Source organism: Strigops habroptila, chromosome 2, assembly GCF_004027225.2.
Source record: "Strigops habroptila isolate Jane chromosome 2, bStrHab1.2.pri, whole genome shotgun sequence".
NCBI lineage: Eukaryota > Metazoa > Chordata > Aves > Psittaciformes > Psittacidae > Strigops > Strigops habroptila.
This window is the reverse complement of record NC_044278.2, coordinates 35,699,350-35,719,437: the sequence shown is the minus strand read 5'-3', so window position 1 is coordinate 35,719,437 and position 20,088 is coordinate 35,699,350. Positions and strand designations below refer to the sequence as shown.

The window sequence follows — 20,088 nt, the reverse complement described above, 5'->3', positions numbered from 1 at the left end:
TTACAAGTCTAACTGTAATTTGCAGAATAACTGTAATCAAGCATAAAAGCTTGATTCCTAAAGAGATGACATATTAATAAAGTTAACATGGAAATTGTCATTTCAAATGCTAAGAAGAATACTAAGCCAAGACAATGTTCTTGAGATGATCATTAAATTTAGGCTACCATATATCAGGACTTCTAGAATCCATTTCTAAATTTACAATTTATAAATGTAACTTTCAATCCCTTACACCCTATTTAAAATAATATTACCAGCTGGTATTATCTCTGCACATTGTATTTCACTTCTGGCTCATTGAAATTCTTAAGCTGCACACTTAGGGCGCTTTCATAATCTCTCATCGCTATCATTTTGCGTGGAAAAAAGATCAACCTCAAACTTCTAACCCCAGGCAAGAAGGTAGATGGAAGAACTACCCCAACATAAGCAAAATGTACTGATTTACAGTGGTGTTGGTTTATCTTTAATCTATTTCCATGACAGTATTAAAAAGATGACAGGCTGCACCAACATAATTGTCATCCAAAAAGGAAGGAAGACACTGCTCATCATAAACACAGCTTCTGAGAAAAAAATCCAAATCTCCAATTCAGAGTGAAACTCAGAGAATATTTTATTATAGGACCTCTCCCAGCAGACCCTAAATTAACAGAAAAATTGATGTTTTCAATAAACTGAGTTTTGCTACTTATAACACATTTAAAAAAACCAAACAGTTGCAACACTAAACTTCCCCTTGTTGCTAATTGTACTACGTCAGCTGATTCTCATCACTTTCACAGAGAAGCTGGTGATCTAGCTTTCTAATAAGAGGACTTGCATGTTACTCCTCCCTGTCTTCACTAGTGGTTTTGAAAATCAGCAGAAGTTCTCAATATATAAATGGTAAGTGACTTCTTTTATACTTCAGCTATATTAAACCAAATTTTACTAAAATTTCTCTTAACTGCAAAGGTATTACTGATCTCCAAACCCTTTCTTAAATATACCTAGGGTTAAGCATGCCTGTTTGCTTACAGATGACAAAACTTCTGACAGTGAAAAGTTGTTTCTAATGCATCTGCAATGTAATAGATTTTTCTCTTTCACTTACCTAAAACTTGTCAATACTTTGCAAGTTGTGATGTCAATCAGTTTTACAGAAAAGCAATATAAACAAGAAACTCTAGTAGTAGATAGGTTTCAAGATGTATTTGAAAGCATCACATTTTTTAATGAAACTTCTAAAACTACTTCCTGCCTGGACAACATGAAAACAGAAATATTTTTGAAACTGCTAACATATTGTACAAATTTAATACAATTCTAAGGTCAACCAACATAGCGCATTTAAAATATTTCAGTCTGTCCTCTCAATAATTCAGATTCTGTATGTGCATTAATTCTTACTAAGATTTTTACCTAAAGTGCTGGCATTTTTACTGCTGTAGCCATATCATATGTTTAAATGTAAATTTCCATTTTTAAGACCTAGCATGCAAATGAAAAACTGTTTTAAAACCAATTCTAAAGTTTTTGTGAGATTAGGAGAAAAAAGCTTGCCCCTTTAAAATGAAAAAATCAAAGTAAACTTATTTATGGAATCTTTTATCACTACAAAATACAAACTGAGCACAAAGTTGTATCATTACTAATCAGTCAACCATGTCTCTAAACAACTAATTGTGATTCTGCTCTCTTAACCACACACTTCTTTGTTTTTCCTTGTTTGGTCAAAACTGATTTCTATCTTCCACATTACACCTTCCTGACCAAAAGTAAGTTAGTGAAATTAAAAACTTTGAAATGAAAACAAAGGAAACAATGAAAACAAGGAAAATGTGAAAACAGTGTTACTGCATTAATGTGGTTTCCAGCTAATACTAGTTTCTTTGCATAATATTGATTTGTGAACAGTTAAGAAAAGGAAAAAATACTTAAATTTACATGAAGATATAAAGCATTAAAAACGAGCTGACTCACAGTGTTACTTCTAACAGATTACATAGCCAAATAAATACTAATTTACAATTGCTTATCTAATTGAAAACTGGTGACTTGCATGTGAGAGATCCTGCGTACTTATTTAAAATTAATACTGATGAGTTTAGAATTGTTTTGATATATTTCTATGTACTTTGTATCAACACTGAGAATACTTCACTTAACTATGCTCACCCATTCTTGCATCTTAATTAAAAAGTTTTCTGTGTTAGAAAGACGAATCCTAATGTCTGAACTTAAAAAAATTATTTGCACTTATAGATAAAACATTAAAATTTATAAAGTTTGCAGCAAACCACAATAGATGATCTTTAAAACAATAAAAACAGTTATAAACATATAATTACAAAAATGGTTATCTGTGTGATTATTCTATACCATCTGTTCTTGTGTACTTCTTGTGAAGAAAAACAGGGAACTGGTTATTCTAGACTTACACTGTATCATGATAGCCATATGAAAGTACTTCTACTCAGCTACAATGATACTTTGATGCATTTACTTGTGTTAGCGATTGCCTTTTATGTTTATATCACGTAAGACTGTATGCAATAAAGCAAGCAAACACATGAAAATGATCCAATGGTGATTTCATTTCTTAAAATTTCTCTTTGCATTCTTACAGAACAGCTAAAAAAAATCCTCACAAATGATGGGTGCAGCTTCAGCTGATTTACTGACCATTATTCCATACAAGGAGGACTTTTGGAGTAACCAAACTAACCTAGCCATAAATGCCTCAGAAATTCAAAACAATGCCACTTGTTCGTTAGATGACAACTCACTGTCACTTGCTTTGATAGTTTTTTACTCTATTATTTTTGTTGTTGGATTGGTTGGAAATATTATAGCCCTGTTTGCTTTCCTGTGCATTCATCAGAAAAGGAATTCTATCCAAGTTTACTTGCTAAATGTAGCCGTTGCAGACCTTCTGCTGATCTTCTGTCTTCCCTTCCGAATACTCTATCATGTTACCAAAAACACCTGGATGTTTGGACTGATTTTATGCAAGATTGTAGGAACTCTATTTTATATGAACATGTATATTAGCATAGTACTGTTGGGACTAATTAGTCTAGATCGTTATGTAAAAATAAATAAGTCTGTGAAGCGCCCTAAAATGTTAACTACTAGACGAAGTATACAAATTTGTTGCATGGTGTGGGCAATTGCACTAACAGGATTTATAATAGTAGTTGCACCAGCTTTCTTTAAGAATGAGAACAGCAATTCTACTATGTGCTTTCATTACCGAAATAAGCAGAATGCAAAGACAGAAGCAATTTTAAATTACGTTATTGTAATTATTTTTTGGATAGTTTTTTTCCTTTTGATACTTTCATATGTTAAAATTGCCAAGAACCTTCTGAAAATTTCAAAGAAAAGAGCAAATTTTCCCAACGCAGGAAAATACACCCAGACAGCAAGGAACTCCTTCATTGTGCTCATTATTTTCACCATCTGTTTTGTTCCTTACCACATGTTCCGGTTTGTCTACATTACATCCCAGTTACAAGATCCATCTTGTCATTGGAAGAAAATCATTCACAAATGCAATGAGGTGATGCTCATATTCTCATCTTTTAACAGCTGCTTAGACCCAGTTATGTATTTCCTCATGTCCAGAAGCGTCCGTAAGACTGTATTCCAACTTATCTGCAGAAGACTTCATGGAGATTCAGGCCTAACACTGGAAAGTACTTCAGAAATAAAACTTGGACAATATACACAAGAGCGATTTTCTAGCACCATTCCCCACTCAAGCTCTTCAAAGAAGAGATCTCTGATTTGATTGTTTAAAGGAATGGATACTAGTTTCTCTCTGTTGCTTCAGGATTTACATCAATTCATCGTCATATCAATTCAAGATTACCAAATGCTATACTGTACAGCTACTAATCATGCCTCTTTCTTCCTGGTAAAAAAAAAAAAGAGAAGTCTTACTTCTGTTTGTGAAAATGAGAAGTTGCTTTTCAGAAGTACTTCACTCATGTTTATCCAAGAAAACAAAATAGGAAGTTCTCAGACATCTTTTGTTGGACTAAACTAGAACACTAACTCTTTCAGGAGATTTCCATTAAGTGGATTGAACCTGTATAAGGAATCTTGTATATAGACATTAATATAACAAACTTCTGTATGTAAATAATGAATTTTGCAAAAATAATTTGTGTCCTATTCAAAAGAGCTATATAAATCATTACAGATTTTATGTACTTCTCTGTTTTAATCGGTTTCAAATACATCAGCATTTTAACTGTATTTATAGAAGTATATTTTCCAAGAAAATATTTGACAGTTCAGTAACATGTGGTTTGAAAATGAGGTGAAGAATACAACTGCCATTAATTCAGTTATAATTACAGAGGATACAATCAATTTTATTAAATAGCAAACATTCTATCCCAAGAACAACTTAAATGTCTGGCATGACAGGCCAGAAAGGTGAACCAATTAAACACTAGGTGTTAAGCTCCATAAAATAAGGATTTATTATCCTGAACACATACAAGCAATATTGCTCAAGTAGGCTGATGTAAAGAAGTTGGTTTTAATATTACTACCAGTAACTTCTCTGATGGGTCATGTCACTTTTATGCCAAACCTCTGTCAAAATTTGTGGATTTTTACTAATTCTGTACAAGATTCTGGTTTTACAAAAGTTATTCATAAAACTCGTACTGAACAAAGTAAACATAATACTTCACTTCTGTTATATAAACTTGGCTTAATTTTTATGTGATTTTACTTCATTCAGTTTTGATGAAATTGAGTATAAATGAATTACAAATGACCAGCCAGTGAGGGTTTTTGTTTGTTTTTTAAACAAAAAAGGGTAGGATTTCTTAATCTTCAAGAGAGAGATTCCTATGAGCATGTAATTTTTATGTAAGCACAATGGTAACTGTTTTTTTTTTTTTTGGCAAGTAAGATATTTCCACAATAACTTCTGATTGATTCTCACAATAATTGCATTGTATTTTTTTCACGATCTTTATCATCTTGTTGTCTTTTTGTATGTATGCTGAAGTAAGAACTGTTTTGGCTCTGTATTTGTACAGTGCAAGGAATAGCATGTTCCTCATCCTTTGCAATTCTCCTATGCAGTATAGTAGTTCTACATAGTTACATCAACTCTGGGAAATCTAGTGGAGTTTATAAACCATCATTTCACAAGATATATACATTATCTCATTATTCTTTCCTTGCCTGTATTTTTTCTACTATAAGTAGCTGATTGATGACACTGATCACCAGGCCAGGGTGGGAACATGGGAGAGGATGGACACGAACATCTCAGTGCGGCTTGAACAAAATTTGAATTCTAAAATTCTTTTGAAGAAAGCTTTCTGTTAAAACCAGAGCTTTCATTTATAAAGACTGCAATCCATGAACACTACGTGGTTGCAAAAATAGACTAAGAGCTCTTCAGAAGATCAACAGTACAGGGCTTCAATGAAATAAATGAAACTTGTAAAGCCAAAGGCACATAGGAATATGTTCCACAGGACAAAAAAAGACTTCAGTATTCTGGGCTTACTTCTGTAAAATAAGTAATGGTTATTTGGTTACTATAACACTACTTTGTAAGAAACTAAATACATAAAGGACAACAGGAAAATAGTCATGCAGTACAAGTTCAAGATTCTGGTCCATCATGTGAATAGTACTATGTGGGTTTTTTTGTTTTTAGTGATTTTAACAGTGAAATCTAGTTCGCATGTTCTTCAAGAGGAAAGTGTTAAACACCCCTACCTATTTGTATTGATCAGATGTGTTCTGCATTACAGCTGTCCTCTATAGATTGTAGAGAAGGAGCACCAAGGAAGCGATGCACAGTATCAATGGACAAGGTTTCAGAAAAAAACATTTTAGAAGAAATATTGAAGAGTAACACTTTCCCAGGACTACACATTAATGCTATACATTAAATACTTCAATACAGAATCATCTATTGCTTAAATCAGCCTCTGTACACAAGCAGCAAATATAACCCAAATTTTACAAAGGCATTTCAGGAGCTAGGAGTTTGTATTAGGCAAATCCATAGCACCTATAAAGACAAATAAAATTAGGCAAGCTTCTATGTATAAGGTACCCTAGGCAAAAGTGAGTAGATTTGTCTGAGGGAAGCCACATCCCAGAAAAATCACTAACAGAGGAGCTCTGTGGAATAGCTGAGAAACACCGGGATAAAGGTGATACGGTGCAATTGGACTTCAGCAAAGTCACTTAATAAAGGCTCTAAGAAACCCTAAGATGTTAGATGTTAATGCTTGCTTTAGAAATGGTTAAAAATTGGAAAGAAAGCTTAAAAATACATAGTCATTTTTCTTTATCATATTCCCAGAGAACCTGCAAATAGATACATTTAAGAACACATTAACACTACAATCTGGAATGAGTGAGAGTAAGGAGATGACAAAGTTTTCAAACAACACATAGTTATTCAGGGTGGTCAAACCTAAAAAAATTTCAAGATATAACTCTCTGCTCAACAGCAATGAAAAAGAAAAGAGACTTAAAATTAGGAGGAAAACCCTAAGAAGTCATCATTGTGATAATAATTTATGTGATACAGATTCTATACAGACTATTTTAAATAAATCAACTCTTCACCTCAGAAATGAAAATCTGAAAGGAAGCACAACTGTATAACAGTAGGTATGGCACAGAACAGGGGAACAGGTATGACTATATTATCTTTATCAGAGTATGACATTAATTGAGTAGCAGTCAGAACAAAAAAACAACCCTAAAAAGCAACCAGACAAGTGAAAATACTGATGAATTTCCACAGCTATGTAAATCATTGCTTCAAGATGTTAAAAGTCGGATGTATCAACTGGCTCAGAAAGGGATCTGAAACCAGACAGAACTGTCATGTAGGAAATATCTCCCCCCTCCCCTCCCGACTTATTAAACCCTATCTTAAACTACGAATTTTCTTACTTTTACCTTACCAATTCTTTCCCCAGCCGACTGTTAGGGGAGTAAACAAGTGGCTCTGTAGGGCTTAGCTGCCTGCTGGGATTAAACCACAACAACCCATTTTGCACCCAACGTGGACTCAAAGGGCCCACGATAACGACAGATTTGACCACAGCATGTAAGAGGGAGCAGGAGGGAGCATCAGAAGCAGCAGCCTGTTCTGCAGCAGAGCAGCCACAAGAACAGGAGGGGGAGAGACAGAAATCATAAACAGGTTTTCACACTTTTACCCTTCTGATTCTCCTTCCACTGAGGGGGACTGAGTGAGCAGCTGTGGGGCTTACCTGCCTACTAGGGTTAAACCACAACATCAACTTTTATTTTCACACTAAAATTAACTGTAATTATGGGTTTAACCTGAAAATTAATGTTTTTCATGAGGGCAGAGAAGGGTTTTTTTGGGGTTTTTTTTTTTTTTTTTGATAACATAACGAGAAAATTTAGTTGAACAACTTCCCTCACAACATCAGTCAATGAAAACATAAAAGAGGAGTGCAACTTACATCACTGATAAACAAGTGAGAGTCACATTAGACCTGGAAATAGAAAGTTCCCATATGGATGCTTTAATTTAATGCTCTCTCTGAAACCACATACAGAATCAGGGTGGAGAGGAGGGAGCTGTGTTGCACAATACAGATGAAGCATATGGAGGAAAAGAACCCACTGATAATGTTTTACCAATCCAAAATATATTTTCAACGTAATCTCTGTAGCACTGGGAACCCTCTGCCAGCCTTTTTTCCATCCCTTATGCAAAATCCCAACTGTTGAATCCAAGAGAAAGGAGGAGGTGCTACAAAGCTGTCACCATTCACTGCCTGTAGAGTGAATCAGTAGGAAAAATCCTCAAATAGGAAGTTGCTTTTACTGCCACGTTTTAGCTTTTTAGTTTTGCTTTATTACTTTGCATTTTCACAAAGGCTTAAGAAGAACCTGGAAAAGCCAAAAAGCTGTTACACACAAACATACTTAACTTGGAAAAATACAAATGATAGTATGGTGCTGAAAAACACAGTGAAATCTTCCTATTAGACTATGACGATCAACACAGTTTCCACATTAAAAACTGATTCCTGAAGTTAAAAATAAAATATCATCATGAACAATACTGCTTTTTTAGAAGCAAATACAAAGAGACCTCTGGGGGCTGTACAAAGAAAGTCATTGGGGAAAAAATACAAGTATAAATGTGTTGGAAGATTATTTTTGTTAGTACTGTCAAGGTGAAGCTAAATTTTCCTGCCTAAAAGACATTGTTTGATTTGTGTTTTGCCTATGTAAAACAACTACCCAGAGCCTGTGAAACACTTAACTTTGCATATTTTATGACAACCAAAGAACTGAAGCTATGATTATAACATATCCCCCTTCCTACATCCCTAAGGATGCCACAGAGTTACACTGCATATGCTTGTAATCCATCAAACAACGTTAAGAACTTTCCTTCTGGGACTAGTTTGCTGAACCTAAACTGATGAAAATAAATCATTAGTGAACAGCAAGCACAGATTCAGCTCAAACCTGCTGAATATTTTATCTTCACTGATTCAGCATAGAGTCAACAAGAGTAGATTTAAACATGATCTTGGATGATTTTGCTTTGATAATCACTTCTTACAATATGCAACACAGTGACTATAGCTAAAATCCTCGTTATATCAAGTCAGAACTGCTGCCCACACACTGGGTCATGCCTGCATGGAAAGCTGACAAGCAGGCAGAGAGGAACCGTGGTACTCTGCAATAACTCTCCTCATAGAGATGTCCAACTGAAAATGGTTATTGTGCAGTGCATCTTAGAATTTATGCAGTCAAAAAAAGCTTTCAATTGTAATGTTTAAATCCACAACAAAACTAAGCACCAAAAGCAAAGTTCTAGGCAAGCTACTTGGTAATTTTATTCTTTTTTTTCTGAAAGAAAATATGGATTGCACTTGTGTAGTAGCCAGTGCATCTTGAAGACTTCTCTTGGTATTAAATGCCACACAGTAGTTCAAATTCCAAGTATATGAAATTAAATCTCAAGTTACAGGCTGCTGCATGTTTGGTGCATGCTATACCTTTGTTCAGTACGATTCATCCTCAGCGCCCACAGTAGACATGCCCAGGGTAGCACACTTATCTGTGCCCTCCCCTCAGCATTGCCTTCCACCCTTCAAGATACAGAAACTGAGTGCATCTCTTGGGTCTTCCACAGCACAGAGAGCCAGGTCTGCTACGGGAGCCACAGGTAACCAAGCTGCTGCCTTTTTCCACCCTATAAGGAGCAACTACTGTCAAAAGATTATGTACTCTGTTGTACAACAGGAACAGTCCTGTTCTCCATTTGGTTTGCAACAGGCATAAGGAGATAAGGGGTTGATTGGGCTGTCTTCTACCATCTCAAGCAGGCAGAGGGAATAGGAAGTGGCCAGGCAGCCTGCAAGTGGACCACTCTGTCATATATAATTATATTACAATACATGCTAAGTATGGGTTACAGAAGGCTAGTTTAAATACCTTTTACCCCTGGGAATGTCCCTGGTTTTGTGGTTTCAGGCCACAAAATAAGCTGCCTTCATACATTGGCAAAATGCAACATATGCTGCCTACTGGCATATAAAATCTAGTAACATGTTTAACTCAGAAAGTGATCAGTAACTTAGAGTACAGAAAATACAGATAATTGAGAAGAAGAATGCATGTGAAAGTCATTATGATGAACTTGAGTGAATTGCATGAAAGATGCACTTGTACCATTTGAATATCATCAAATATATTTTAGATAAAATATGCCATTTATAACTTAGGTTGTAATGGAAATAGTTCACTAAAAGAATAATGAAGCTGATCACTACAGCTTAGAACCAATTGTAACTGTATTTCTCAAGTTGGTTTTTTTTTTGGTTTTTTTTTGGTTTTTTTTTTGTTTTGTTTTGTTTTGTTTTTTTTTTTTTAAAACCCACTTATAATATCCCATTCTTTTTTTACTCATCTCACTAATCAGTTACAAAATGAAATCTGACAGACTGTAATTCACTATAGTAACCTATTAGAATGATTCAGTGAAAAATGTAGCATTATCTCTTTCTTCATCAAGAGTTATGGTCACTGAATTATAAATACTACAGGCTACTTTTAATAACCAACTGAATAATAATAATTAAAAAAACCCTGGTAAATGCAATTGCTCACACTATTTTTTGACATGCCTCCTCTTAGCAAATGTTCAGGATATGCATGTCTAAACCCGGATGGAACACCACAATAACAAGGACTTCTAAGACTACTTAAAAGACTATAAATGTTTAATTAATACAAGACTCTTTCCATTAGAACAAATTTTTATGTAATTATACATTCAAAAGTGAAAAAATGAAAATAAGATATAACTAAATCTAACAGGAACAAGAACTAAAGCACATGCAAATTAACTACAGCATTACAGACTAATTACTAATACTCCACAGCAAGTTTCTCTCACTTAAATTTAATCTTACATAAGATCAACTATGTAGTCTAAATAGGAGGCTAGCACACATGTGAATCATTTTAGTAAAAAAAAAATTAAATTAGTAATGAGACTGAACAATAAAATTCATAGTAGATCACTGAAGTGAATTCTCACAGTGTATGTTTAAACATAAAGCAAAACTAACAAATCAAGAACCTTATCAAAATTGCAGAAGTTTTTATATGGTATCTCTTCTTTTCTCATAAAGGAACTTATTTATAGCTGTAGAAAAGCAGTATCTGATAACCACAGATGTATCAGAAGGAAATTCAAAGGCCTCAAGTTCTGCAGAACCAGATAGAATTTGACTGATCTGTGATTATACCTTCCCTGTGGAAGAAGGTAATTGTCCTGTGCACACTTCCGGGTCATTTATATAAAATAACGTATTTCTTGGACACAGAGTCAGTTTTCCCCAACTGATGCTTAGAATCCATCAGCTGTAAATTACTTCCAAACAATACATCACCTGACTAGACATGTGAGATGTGTTCATTTGGTCACCCACATGAGAACGTACATGGTTACAGCATTATTACATGTGGGCTGCAGGAATAGAAGGCGACAGCTCTTTGCGATAGCTCTTCGAGCTGAAGAACAGTTAAACATCAGTGAAAATACAAGCTTTCATGCATAAAATAGCAACTTTTCCCCCCTCCCCCCTGAAAGTGGGCAGTCCTAAAGAGAACAAGAGTAACAATCCCTCCACCCCCCAAAAGAGTAAAGCACTATATAAAAGACTGTAAGGTGCTTCTGTACCATATCTACATGACCAAAGGACTGTTACAATCCCTCTTCCACATTATCTCATTCTTTTAATTTCTCTAATGGAGCTGCATCTTGACCTAATTTCAAAGTCCTTTTTTTGCACAGATTATCATCATCTTGACTGAACTATAAATGCCTAGCTGCTTTTTGACACTGTAAAAGAAAAGTGTACATTCTGAAAACTTATGTCAGAGAGATACTGGTCTAACTATACTTTCCAGATTCAAGTATTGTCCTTTTCAGCGCAACAGTGGAGATAAAAAAGACATCAGACAGAAAAATTTCCTCTCTGCAAAGGAAGGTGCCTGCAGCTTGTGTAGGTAAGCTTAAATCTACTACTTCTTTGTTTCACCTGACAAATTTGGGCATTGAATCAAAAATGATCATTAGACTTCTAAATGACTGAATTAAAAAATACTCTGTGAATTTAACTCAGTTATAATGACAGAATTTACTACCTTTGGTTCAACTATCCATATGAGACTTTGTGTCTCATATATATATAGCAAGAGCTATAAAAGTTAGTTTAATTTGCAAGTTGTCAAGCATGGTCTACAGCATAATTTTTAAATATGACTTTTGCAACATTTTGCTATCTTATCAACGTTGTGTCTGGGTTTTTCATTGTAGCTCCATAGAATCCTCTTTGATATCCGAGTTCATTTGGTTACAGCTATTTAAAATAAAATATTATCAGTCTAAGTCTGAAATATTTTAATTTTCTCAATATGATTTTGTATGGGACAAAAGCTAACTATGATACATTTCACTGAAATAGTACCTGTATGACAATAAAACCTTTCTTCACTACAGGTCAGTAAGATGAAATTCCAGTTTTTATGTGTAGTCATTGTATAGAGCTTTGATTTCTTATTTTTAGTTGGAAATTAGGAAAAGATGGAAAACTGAACTTGGAAAAATTAAATATATTGCCATTTTCAACAACCATTTTGTATGTTTAAAAATACAGACTGAATTATTTATGCAAAATGCACCTGCAACATTAGAGCTCTGAATGAAGTAATATTAGATACAGACATCAGCAAAAAATAAATGCATCTAGCCAGATTCCTGCATTATGCACAGTTTAATTTGTACTTAAATGGAGATACTGGATACTCCTCTGCATTTCGGCAGTTAAAGTAATACTTTGCACTTATTTTACCTATTTAACTTAAAATAGCCTAGAAGTGGTTTCCAAAGTAGGTTACAGATGTTGCATAAGACTGAGAAATAAACTAAGACCACACAAGTTATTATCAGACCCTAGCTTGAACCTTCTGTTTCATAGTTTATTTTATTAGATTCTATGTATGTAACATCTATGGGGTTTAACATCAACCAGCTTTTGTTCACAAAATCTCAGTGAAAGAGAACACCCCAAAAGTAACCTTATGCAAACTCAAGATGGTAGCCCCAGAAGACAAACAGCAGTTAGTAATACTGAAAAGCGAGCGGGGGGGGGGAGGGAAATAAGGGAAATGAAATAAAAGAGATGTTAGATGCACGTTACAGAAGAATAATTCTTTTAATTCTTTTTCAGCTCTGATTTTTCATTCAAGAAACACCAGCATAAATGAGAAATTCAACATGTCTTCTTCAGCCATCGTTAGCTACTACTGTAGCTCTACCAGTCATCTACTCTTGCCTATTTCCTGCTGGAAGTTTTGGAAATATTCTTGCTGCCTGGATATTTTCAAGGCAAGCACACACAAAAAGAACACAATACATTTATCTGGCAAACCTCATCACTGCAAATTTACTTATATGCAGCACAATGCCTTTTCTGGCTGCCTATTTTGCAAGAGGGTATCAATGGACTTATGACTCTGTAGCATGCAGAATAGCAAATCATCTTGGGACTCTTATTATGCATGTCAGTATGTATGTTACGATTATAATTTTATGTTCAATTGCTTTAAGTCAGTATGCAACACTGAAGAAAAATAGTGATGCACAATACTCTCAAGCAGTTAATGAAAACTTTTACAGACATGTACTCGCAAAGTTTCGTCAGCCAAAATTTGCTAAATATTTGTGCATCATTATATGGTTTACTGTGCTCTGCGTAACAATAATAGCTATAATACATAATGTCCAGGCAAGGGCTAAGGAAGAACTTCACAGTTGCTACAACACCAGGGTAGAAGCTGGTGAATTCGCTGCAAGGATTGCAGCTTTTCTTGCCACTTCATGTTTTTTTGCATCTTTTATGACAGTGGTGTTGTCATACTATTCTCTTACCAGACATCTGAATAAAATACAGAAAAATACATGTATTGGAGAAAAACATCTAATTTACAGTACAGTGAAAAGAAACATTTTTGTCATCCAGATGATACTAACTGTCTGCTTTCTTCCATATCATATTTTTAGGCCCATTTTTTATGTACTGCTTACAAATAATGAGTGCCCAAGGTTAAACTATTTAGTGGAAATTAAGAATTTCCTTACTTGTCTTGCTGCTGCTAAGAGTAGTTTAGATCCAGTTATAACCCTTCTGTTAGATAAAACATTTAAGAAAAGTCTCTATGGCCTGTTTACAAAAACCACACCACCGGAACACCACAAACGTAAAACTGGTATTTTCACTGAAGAGACCCTCGAAATGTGAGGGAATATGGAAAGGTTTTATTAGAATATAAGTAACAATAAACTCATTTTAACTACCTATAACCAGACTTTGATATGAAATGGTAAATATTTAAATAAAATGTTACATGTATTTTTTTCCAAATGATTTTGCTTGCTATATCAACGTTAGCCATAATAAATCCCATGTGTATATCCAAGTAATTTATACAGTGAACTGTGTAAACACCTTTATCCATGCCATGCAAAAGACATTTTATGTTTGACCTATGGACAGTGGAAGTCAGAAATGAGGCTGAAGTTGCTCACCCAGTTCTTTTTTATTAACAATAAAAGAGTCCCCAGATTTGGACACATGTTTCCTTTATAAAAAAGGGTGAACAAAACACAGATGTTTTCTCTGCAATTGCTGAATCACATATCAAAGGCTTAAAGAAGCAGGGACAGAAACCTACAAAATACATTCAAGATTAACATGTATTTTTTGTTCATGAGTATTTAGACAGAAGATTGATTCCTTTTTTTTTTTTTATATGGGGAATTTCAATAATCCTAGTCTAATCTTGTGAGATCAATTCTACAGTTTAATTAGGAAGGCATAAATGCTTATTATTTACAGGTATACAAAATATATTCAATGATAAACATTTAATGATTATTAACAATACGAGAGCAGTGCAAAACAGGAGATTTTGTGGTTGGGTTCTAACTGTAGAAGTTAGAATGTTATGATGTCTTAAGTAGAGATTTCAGTTACTTTGAATCATTTCTACAGAAGACACTTAAGATTACATAACAGACTTTTCCCTTGTACAGTCTTTGCGACTGAGATCCAGAGGAGTTCACAGAGTGAAAAGATGTTATGAAATACTAGATATTCTGAGAAATCCTACCACTTACCCAAAACTTCAAAATAGCAGTGAGCAATTCTGTCTTCCCAACCCCACTACTGAGTTCCATGACAGGTACGCTAAACTGACCCAAGTGCCAGTAAACACAAAATATTAGGTCTTCTCTAGGCGGGACCCCAATACTTCATATCATCTGACAGCTGCTTTGTATTTTGCAGAAGTTTAAAGTTGCAAGTGAAAAAGACAGAAAATCATAGGAATGTAGTGTTTCATTTAATACAATGTTACCCATAATAGAATTTAGCGATTCCTTCTTTCATAGGATTCCCACGTGGTGTTTAGCATATGACTTGACTTACAGAAAAAGCAGAGGTGGGGAGCTTCGGGGTCTAGACTGAATGAGGAAGTGCTCCAGATAGGCCAGATAGGACACCTTAATTCTACCTCTGCTATTGATTTCACAGTCTTAATAACATTTTAACAATTTAATAGGTTACAAAATCCTCACACAGCAGTTGCTGTTGGATTGCAAGGATAGCTTCTAGAAAATACAGAAAAAGCACCAGTGGTTACTGGCTGTTCTCAGAGAGCATAAAACAGGTTCCATGCCAAAGTGAAAAGAGAAGAAGGAAAGAAACATGCAAGAAATTTCTTGATTTGGATATTCAAAGATTGGAAAGAGCAGATGGTCTTAAACAACATCTTATATTCTGGTTATTTTTTATGTAGTTAAATAAAACCTTACACAAACACACACAAACACATATGTACAAGCCTTAATCAGTTTCTAGATACATCTAAAAGCAGAAGTATAGGAATCTTGAACTCTACTGGCAAAATCTGAAGTGCCAAGCTACAAGTAGTTTAGGCAATGAATGATAGAAGTGGTAACTGAGTGTGCTCTCAGAATTCATGTGGTTAATTAAAGTTTTGTATAGTGCATAAATTAACATGCAAATCTATCAACAGATCAAGTCTCAGGTCACCCGGACCAACTGAGATTTGTAGAGGCCACATAACACTGTGTTATGCTCAGTCCTACTCTCTGGAAAAAGAAGGCAGAATCGGTATATTTTTCCACCAGCAGTTTCATCTATTTAGATGATCACATGTTGGAAACAAACATTCATATCTACTGAGATAAACCTGTAATAAAAATTCTGGATACCCACATTTAGCCAACAAGCTTGCTCTGACTCCAGTTGCACACCAATCATCTTACTGATCACAGAAACATATAGAAACACCCAATTTATATGGATATCATAGAACAAAGTTGCAGCATTTGGACTGAACTAAAGATAAAACCCCTGCAACTAAAGCTCTTGATGTGATTAAATTACTCTTGTATCTGTTACATTAAAAGGTATTTTTATAGGAGGAGTTCTGCAACTATATAAAATGCTACATAAGCATCCCAATATAGGCTAACTGAAGACTGACTAAAACCTCTCAACGTCTTACTGATAAAAAACCCAACATTCAGTTGAAGTTATTGCAAAAATGAACAGGTGAAAATATCTGCAATAAACACTGAAGAAATGCACTTTTTATAGAACCCTGTCCTGCTTCATGAGTTATACAATGCTTAAACATTCTATTTCTTGAGCTGAACCACATTCTACTTTAAGTAACTAGCACAGACGTCTTCCACCAAGATCAGTGTTAGTCTATCCTCTTACTAACAGGTAACTCAGTGAAACTGTCAAGACAAGACAAAGCAACTTTTCTCACATGAGGAGAATATAACCACTTAAAATATTGAATGGAGACCAAAAGTGACTATCCTAAATGCACAATGATACTTCAGGTACTCTACACCACATTATCTGCCATACGAAATGGAAATATTCAAGTTCATCTGTTTATAACAAACCCACCACTTTCAGCTTTTGAAATCATAATTATTAAAATAATTCTGTAGCACAGAACTTAAGAAAGTTCAATGACCAGTGGTATCCTTCACAATTAAGAGTAGCAGAGGCATACTATTATTTTTTATCCTTCTTGAAGAAAGATTGCAGCTACAGAGCACATTTTGGTTACCTGTTTTTAGCCCCATTAAATCTTGACGCGTGCATTATTGGCTGTAATAAATATGTTGTCATATATAAAGTAACTACCTTCAGTTGTATTTATTTTAAGAGAAAAAAATACTTTAATGCAGAGTTAACCCAATTTGTTACTTTCTTATTCCTGAAGGTGATGTAAGAGGAAACACTATTTTGCAGGACAGAATATAGCAAAGTGGAAATTTGGAAGAAAGATATAAGCTATTTTTCTCCTATTTCGTTCTCCTGTTTCAAAGATTCTCTCCCACTCATCACTTTTTAACAACCATATTAAGAAACCACTTTAATTACTGTCTAATACTGACAGCTCAAGAGAAAATGACTTCAGTGACAAACGGTACTCAAAACTCTAGCAAGGGTTTTATGGAAAAAGACAAGCATCTCATTTCAGACACACATTCCTCCCACTTCCCTTTTTTTTTTTTTTTTCTCTCACATAAAGATAATTCTGTATACGAACTACTGTGTAATAACATTTTATATTGGAAAAGATCCCACTTCAATGTTGCTACTTTTGGTAGCCATCTTCTGGATATTTCTGACAGATTCGGTAAGAATAAAAGGAACATCTGAGTCCTATGTTACTAGGATGGCAGAATAGGAATAAATGTTGTGGTAAGGGAAGAAGTTCTTGACATTCACATTTCTGATGCACAGCTATCTTAGTTTTCTACCTTGCTGCATTACTGAATGAACACAAGATCACATTAACTGAAGGTGAAGCAAAGGTGCAATTGTCACCGATTATAAAGCCTTTAAACAATGTTGAAGGGGGTCAAATGATATAGAGAGGCTCAAGAAACATCTGGTTTCACAGAGCAGTGAAGGAAATTAAGACAACTAAAGGCTGTCTTGTGAAAGCTTTCATGTTTTTATTCTGCCATCAGAAGTCAACCTGGGGCATATAGAAATTTATCATAGGCTTCAGTCATAGTGTTCCAGAAGCTTTGGTAGATCTTGTCACAGAATTCAGTTGAAGTTTCTGGCACCAGAATTCAGCAAACTTAAGTATTCCTGTTTAAATCTCCTAGTCAGTCAAGAGCTAAGGGAGCACAAAACTAGCTAAAAGACACCTAATTCTTACACAGACTATAAGGTGCAAATTTTCCTGTGCATCAGATAATGATAAAACATTTTGCAGGTCAAAATAATATTCACAGAAAGCTTAAGAGGGAAAAAAATGTAGTACGACAATATCAGCATTACAGATTTTTATTAACAGGTTGACGAGAACCTCAACATGAGCCAGGAGTGTGTGCTTGCAGCCCAGAAAGCCAAATGTATGCTGGGATGCACCAAAAGGAGAGTGACCAGCAGGTAAAGGGAGGTGATTCTTCCTCTCTACTTCATTCTGGCAAGACCCCTCCTGCACTACTGCATTCAGTTCTGAGCTCCCAACATAAGACAGACATGGACCTACTGGAGCAAGGCCAAAAGAGGGCCACAAAAATGATCAGAGGGCTGGAGCACCTCTCCTATGAAGACAGGTTGAGAGAGTTGGGCTTGTTCAGCCTGGAGAAGAGCAGCCTTCCAGTTCCTGAGGAGGGCTTAAAAGAAAGCTGGAGAGGGACTTTTTACAAGGGCATGTGGTGACAGGACAAGGGGGAACGGCATTAAACTGACATAGGGTAGATTTAGATTAAGTATAAGGAAGAAATTCTGCACCATGAGAGTGGTGAGGCACTGGAACAGGTTGCTCAAAGAAGTTGCGGATGCCCATCCCTGGAAGTTTTCAAGACCCGGTTGCATGGGGCTTTGAGCAACCCAGTCTAGTGGGAGGTGTCCCTGCCTGTGGCAGGGGGGTTAGAACCAGATAATCTTTAAGGTCCCTTCCAACCCAAACCATTCTACGCTTAATTTACTTTCATTCATTCAGATAATTTGGAAAGTGGTCATTTGGTCTACTTTCTTTCAAAACAATGTCTACAGTGACATCTAGAGCTGGGACACTGCAGTTAGCTTAATATGTTCTACAACCAAACGCTGTAGTTCTACGCTGCTTTTGCCAAAATGTTGGTTTACACTACTTTAAAGCAATACATAAAAAAAGTCTTACTCGCTTATGTAATTGAACAGGTTTCTTTCTAAGGATGGTATTTAATAAAGCCAGTGATTTTAAAGTTTTCAGAATCTGGATAAACTGCAAAACAAATTCCCATTTTACACTCAGTAAAATGGGCCTCCCTTAGAGGCCCCTGAAACTGAAATTTGTTTTCGTTCAAGAACACAGTCCGACAAAAACAGGTGCAGCTTTCAGGAAGACACACCAACACATAAAGATGATGTTAATCCTGAAATTCTCAAGTGGTACCAAAAATGAATAATTAAAGGAATCTAGAACCTTCAAGACAGAACAAAATGAGAAACTCTACCATCAATTAAGAGACTTTTTTTAGAATTTCCTATAAGAAATTACTTGTAAAATATCAAACTTACAAAACCCCGAACAATCTATTACATGGAATAATTTTCTTGATTTTAGAAAAAAAGAAAAAAGAGATTGGGAAAGGTCTGTAATGCCTGTGTATACAAAACCAAATGACTCCTTGAATTAAAATCATCAGTTCAGTGACCACAGTATCTTCTGTCACAGATTGCCTGTAGAAGTTCGAAAGACAGCTTACCCTCTCTCAATCTTCTTTATTCACTAAACCCCAAGATTCACTTCTCAAACTGCACCATCAGAGCTTGTTAGAATTCTTATTAATTCCTATAGTGCTTGACTCTGGATAAAAGCAAACTCTCATAGAAACAAGTGGGAATAACTATCTTAGATAATGATATTAACAAAGAATATGTATATTCAAATTAAAGGGAGTCAAACCCACTTAGGTTAAAACTCCTAATTACTTACATAACAGTTACTTTGGAATAAGCTAGTTCCATAAATATCCATAGAAAAAGTACAAAATTCACCAGATCAAAAAGACTATGTACCTACATTGTTCTTAAACACTGTATTTCTCCTCCCAAACTTGTTTGTATTAGAGAAGTTTTCATAATAATAATAATAATAAATGTTTAAGACTGCTTGCAAAAAGTAGATAATACTACCAAAGTTGTAGCATTTAAGCATGCGCGTCTCTCTGAAATCTTAGTCTGGATGAAGACCATCATTATGCTGTCAAATGATGCCATTAATCTACCAATGCCAGTTTAATTTATGCAATTAATTTATACACACATTTTTCTAACAAGAAAAATATTGAAGCAGATTTCATATGAATATTCAAAAACTGGAAATTAAACTGAATTTCAAAGTAAGTTGCAATCAAATGCATATGTAATCTGTGAATAAAGACCTCCTAAATGTTCTATATTGATGAAA

At 34.9% G+C, this 20,088-nt stretch overlaps 3 protein-coding genes across 9 annotated transcripts in view; 2 read left to right on the top strand and 1 right to left on the bottom strand.

The window, feature by feature from the left end:
- Positions 1-20,088, bottom strand: part of CASK (calcium/calmodulin dependent serine protein kinase) — a 202,193-nt gene that overhangs the window by 95,154 nt on the left and 86,951 nt on the right. The window lies entirely within an intron of this gene.
- On the top strand, positions 722-5,520 carry GPR34 (G protein-coupled receptor 34). The gene is made up of 2 exons (XM_030477075.2): positions 722-891; positions 2,615-5,520. The coding sequence occupies exon 2, from the start codon at positions 2,639-2,641 to the stop codon at positions 3,779-3,781; it is 1,143 nt and encodes a 380-aa protein (XP_030332935.1). The 5' UTR covers positions 722-891; positions 2,615-2,638; the 3' UTR covers positions 3,782-5,520.
- GPR82 (G protein-coupled receptor 82) lies at positions 11,521-13,914 on the top strand. Its single transcript, XM_030477077.1, has 2 exons — positions 11,521-11,565; positions 12,789-13,914. The coding sequence occupies exon 2, from the start codon at positions 12,822-12,824 to the stop codon at positions 13,857-13,859; it is 1,038 nt and encodes a 345-aa protein (XP_030332937.1). The 5' UTR covers positions 11,521-11,565; positions 12,789-12,821; the 3' UTR covers positions 13,860-13,914.